This window comes from Melanostigma gelatinosum (assembly GCF_949748355.1).
Source record: "Melanostigma gelatinosum genome assembly, chromosome: 17".
In the NCBI taxonomy this organism is placed as follows: Eukaryota; Metazoa; Chordata; class Actinopteri; order Perciformes; family Zoarcidae; genus Melanostigma; species Melanostigma gelatinosum.
Window position 1 is genome coordinate 2,772,941 of NC_136650.1, and position 5,584 is coordinate 2,778,524.

Genomic DNA, 5,584 nt, shown 5'->3' on the forward strand with positions numbered 1-5,584 from the left:
TGCACAACCAGAAAATAACATCATTTTACAATAAACTGAGTGGAGATGTGATGAAACCCATGAACACAGGCGATGATGTGTTGGGCACACACATGTCCTCCTCACTTTGCTGTTCTAGTGCTCAATCCCCCGTTAGTATGTGCAGTCAGGATGTTTGCCGTGTTTGCTTCACCTCGTTGTCCTGCTGCTTCATGTTTGGTAATCCTCTCAGAAAGGTGCCTGAGATCCTGAGAGCCTGTTCTGGACCAGGTCTCTCCCCAAAACACACATGGGAAGCAAAAGAAGGGATTCTCTGACCAACTAGCAGAAGCCTTTGTTCCTGCGGTGTGGTTAACATGTCCTCTGTGCTGCTGGGCACAGATGTGTTTCATTAGAAGAGACTCCACACTGTTCATGCTGACCACAGTCACTGGGTGTTTCTCAAAGTCAAGGAAGGCTGAATTTCAAGGATGCTACGTCATTGAACTGGCCGAAGGACCGTTTCTATCATATATACAAAACAATAGATGAGACATTGCTTCATAACCAATGGGAGAACCGTCCGGCATTTTACCAAGGTAATGTTTACAGTCTCCTCATGGACACTGGTTGTCAGTTGTTCAGCACATACTAGCTTCACCAAGAGGACCAAAGAAACCAGAGAGGCTGGCATCTCTTTCCCCACGTCGGTATAGAGAAGATAGTCATGTTAACATGGAGCCTAATATTCAGATTATAATCTGTTTCAACAGAATACAAATGCATATTTATTGACACCTCAAGCAGAATAAACAGGCCCACACCAATTTAATTTGGTTGCAGATGGGTAGTTCAAACTTTTTCATTAACAGATCAAGAGAAAAAATTGTAGCTTGTAAATTATGAAAGCAATGACTTTCTGGCTGCGTTCTCTCTGTGCATGCCCTCAGTAAATGCGTGGGCATTTAACAATAGCTATGTAAAGGAATACACCGTTGAAAACATTATGAGAAAACCTGGATATATGCTTCTCCGTTAAGGTGTTCCAGTGGATCTATAATCAATGCTTACAATGTAGGAACTACTTTATAGTCCAACATATAGAATTGAACCTCTGATTGTCACAATTTCATTCCCTCAATGTGATTTCATGCATTTATTATCGACCCAAAGTAATCATTTGCACTAGAGATGGTTTTGCTAGATCACAAAATGGGAAGTTGCAGTGTTACCTTAAAGGAGCAGATGAGTCTGTCTCAACTTGCTTGTCTTCAATAACAACATTCTCTACGAGCCGCAGTTATTGTTGTGGTCTCCATGTTGTACCTCAGTAGTGACCCGAGCCCCAACATGCAGCTTCATTCTTGAGGAAGTATACTCCTGGTGAGTTCCTCTTCAGAGCCACTGAGCAGAGCCTCTACAACACTCTGTCAAAGCAGCATGGAGGTGTTTGCTGCGGACACAACCAAATACTTTCCTACTGTAATGCATTCGATCTTTCATCATGACAGAGACATTATACGTCATGTGGATGCCTGGAATACAGCTGTATTTAACCTTGACTTAACTCACTTTGGTCACTCATTAGTCAGTGGTTGTTTATCACACAGTCCTTTTTCAATGTTAATCACCACTGGAAATAATTAGAGTGAAACTCCTTGGACCTTCCATGTCTTTGGGGAGCTTGTAAATGCATTGAGGTACACACAAAAGTAAAGAATCACTCGCACATGTGCTATTCTTCTTGAGTTCCCTCGTGGTCAGAAACAAAGCTGAATAAAATGGAAGAACAGCTTCAAACACTCTGACCGCAGTTACTGTGAGGTCCTGAGTATGTTGCAATAAGGAAAACATTCTCAACATGCTGACTGTCAGACACCTCACAGAGAGGTCATTCATCCTTCCTTGTGTGTGTGTGTGTGTGTGTGGGGGGGGGGGGGTTCTTAGACTTTTGTTGTCATGCCGCCATGGAAAAATACTATCAAGTACCCCACCTGATCTAAAAATGGTATTCGTCATTGGAAGTGCTAAATTCAAAGTTCAGAGCATATCTGAGATTGAGGGATTGCGTCCACACAGTTCTCAACATACTGAGCCTGCAGCTAATAGTGCTGACTAGGATTTAATCCCTGTACACAGGATTCCGTTACACATCCCAAGAGTTCTTCATGGATCTAGCCCTCTTCATTTTGCTCTTTAAGTGCACCAGATTAACTCAACATTGTTGTATTTATCTTTTGATAAAGATTTAAGATGTTATGCCCTCATAGTTTTTTCCAATTTTCCCCCGTGGTACTGGAAATATTGTATTCAAAATGAACATAGATATTTTCCAAGGTGTTGTATCAAAGTTAGAAATTCCAATCTCCGGCAACACTAATACTGATACTGCTAAGAGTGATGATAACAGCAAACGCTTTGAATTCCTAAGATAGAGTTGCAGCTGATGATGGATGGACTTAAGTAACACATCTCGTTTTTCACATGTCTATTCATTTCATTATTACTATTTAAAGCTGCTTAGCAGTCAAATGTAAAAAGGTAACATCAGTAAATGTTACCATGAGATAAAGAACAAAGGTAACAGTCTCTTGGTATTTTACTTACCAACGTTAACAAGAAACAAAGAAAACATTTACTAACATTAGCAAGAGATCAAGTAAATGTTACTTTTTAGCTACATTAGCATTGCTAACATTAAAACCCTGTTTGCTGGTTATAAATGATTTGTTTCGCTAACAGATCAATACTGCTGAGAGCTAGCGATCAGCATTAACTTAGAACTCAGCTAGTCCGTTACCTGCTAGCTAACGGTAAAGTTTCTTAGTCTACTAACTTTTTGTAGTTTTAGTTGACCCCTATGTAAAAAAGCTACTTGGTGCTGAACAACTGACGACCAGTAGCTGTCCAATAGTGATGCCTGTAAACAATACCGAGGTAAGATGAGTTATGACCTAGTGTCACCTCTTCTGTTTTACACCAGTGAGCATTAGTCACAAGTATTCAAAAAATAAACAGAGGCTTTGAAGTTGTTCAATATGAAATCAAAATATCCCACTGTGGATACAAATATATGCACAATGACTTGTATCCAAGAAATGAATTATCGTCATATCACATTTTTGTGATCTATCAGGCCGAAGTTAAAAACTTTAAGCTGACTGATGTATTACCCTCAGATATAGACTGGTGTGTATGTAATGGATGCAACATGTAGATATGTTGTTATAACTGCACTAACTCTTCAAATGTCCTCACTTCCAAAGCTCTTTGACAGGGTGTAACAGGAACCTTGGACTGACCTGAGCAATGAAGACCCAGAAGGCCCAAGGTAGTACACCACCTTCACCTCCCTGCCGTCAGAAGTCTCGCTTCACCTTACGAGGCAGAAAGACGGACGGGGTGATCCAAGGGAAACTCCGCATCCGCTCCATACCTGGAGCCTTCCTTGTGCTGGGGGTCATCGTGGTGGTTGTTGGCACCGCTCTAGCTGTGGCAGGATACTGGCCCTACCGTTTACCGAGAGCGTCCATCCTGGGAGCTGCAGATGGCGAAAGTTTCTCTGAGTCGCAGACTTCTGGGTGGAGTCTGGGAGCCAAGGGCCTCCTATCCACAGCCAGCCTCATCCACAGTGAGCGGATGAAGCTGCTGGGGCCTGTCATCATGGGGGTGGGACTCTTCATCCTCATATGTGCCAACACAGTCCTGTACGAGAACAGGGACAGAGAGACTCAGATGCTGCTGGCTCAGATGCGCAGTGTAATCTGCTCTGTGTCTGCAGTGGTTCCCTCAGCAGACCTTAAAGAAATAGCAGCAGCCAACTCCATGGCCAAACACTACCAGTGCGTGAGCAGTTTACCAGCTGCCCATCTCAACATCCTCTGTCTGCAGCAGCTGCCCAGTTCTGAGCCACTGCTTCAGACCAGACACTCCAGAGACCAGGAGCACAGTTTGGAGGGCATCTACCAGCAAGCTGTTCTCCAGACAGAAGCCCTCCACCACCAGGAGTCAGAGCCTCCTCCCTCCCTCCACTCCTCCTACTCCAACTCATGTAATTCCAGCCAGACAGACTTTAACACACAGTCTGGTGCTGAGTACGGGGGCAGTGCCAGTTTCATTCCGCAGCCCCCCTCACTCGTCAAGCTCAACAGCTGTCTGGTGTCTGCCAGCTCTATGTCCACGCTGGATGAGGTAGATATGCCAGCTATCCAGCCGAGGCGCTGCCACAGTATGAGTTACAGGACTAACCCGTATACAGCTGGAACTGGTGTGCCGGATGGACACCATGCACCGGGGGAGGAGGGCGAAATGAATCAGCTGGTAGTCACAAGAGAGACTGGTTCACAGGTTTGCGTGAACATCCCTTGGCAGGTTGTGGAGGCTGCAGAAGAGCAAACCCGCCAAAGCTGGCCTCGGCTAGACCTGGGCAGCAGCAGACGATATCTGAAACTAGAGAACAAAGAGGACTCAGTGGACAAACTGCTAGACCAGTTAGAGCAGCAGTGTTTTCAGTGGGATAAGAATTTTGGCTCTGGGCCTTTCCAGTGATTGGCTGCTCTCCACAGCAGTACAATCACTCTGATAACAAAGGATCATAAAGATATTTTCCTCTGGATTCTATAACTGCACTATATTTAGTTTGTCCTGTGTGGGGTGGCGAGAAACCAAGCTCCGGATTATCTGGAGTACAGTATTTCTCACAAGGATCTTCCAAAACATGAGCTTGTTCTCAATCTTCAGTGGAATATTGATACACAGGTTATGGTCTTAGCTTGGCTTCCGATTGGATTTGGTCAGTGGTGGGCCGTGCATTTTATGCCTGGGCCTTCAGTGCTGGCCTGCAGCTGAAACACCACCTAATAACCTCACGATGGCGCCACAGCTACGGTTATTTGTTTCTAGGGGTGTAACAATACACGTATTCGTATTAAACCGTTCGGTACGAGGCTTACGAACCGAACAATACGTTTGAATAATACTAGTGCATTTGGAAAATGCAGAAGCTTAAATTGTGGGAAATATAATGTTTTCGGTGGAGCCACTGCGCTCACGTATGAGACAACGGGCTGTGACCTCTGAACCCGGAACAATAACAAAAGATAACTGAGGCCCCGCACTTCTGGGAGGCTATGCTAAACCAGTTTAACAAACAATAACTCCGCGCATGACGGTAAGCTTCGTAATTAACGGACAATGCACAAAGTCCAAATCTATATAATTAACACAATGACAACAACAAACTCACAAGAACCAGTCACATATATTTATTTATATGACAACACAGCAATAAATCAATCCAGCAACACTGCAGCGACACGCATTCTGCTACACACTCGAGGGCCATTCAGATATTAGATGTAAAAAAACAAACGCAGTTGACTTACTGAATACTGATCACTTAAAGACAAACTCCATCCTCCTTTCTTTGTTGACAAAGAGTTTAATCCGGTTAAATCCCAACTCACAAATCCGTTTCTCCTCCTTCAGCCATTGTGTGTTAAAAAAACAAAGCTAGGTAAAAAAACAATAATCTACACCAGCGGTTCCCAAACTTTTTAGGCCACGCACCCCCTTCTACATCCCGACCGGGTTCACGCACCCCCAACCCCCCCCCCGCCCACACACA

General features: G+C 44.2%; 1 protein-coding gene across 1 annotated transcript; it reads left to right on the forward strand.

Moving 5' to 3' along the window:
* Positions 1–3,237: 3,237 nt before the first annotated feature.
* On the forward strand, positions 3,238–4,834 carry tmem200b (transmembrane protein 200B). The gene has a single exon (XM_079288510.1). It carries the CDS (start codon positions 3,268–3,270, stop codon positions 4,504–4,506), a length of 1,239 nt encoding a protein of 412 aa, XP_079144636.1. The 5' UTR covers positions 3,238–3,267; the 3' UTR covers positions 4,507–4,834.
* The last annotated feature ends 750 nt before the right edge of the window (positions 4,835–5,584 follow it).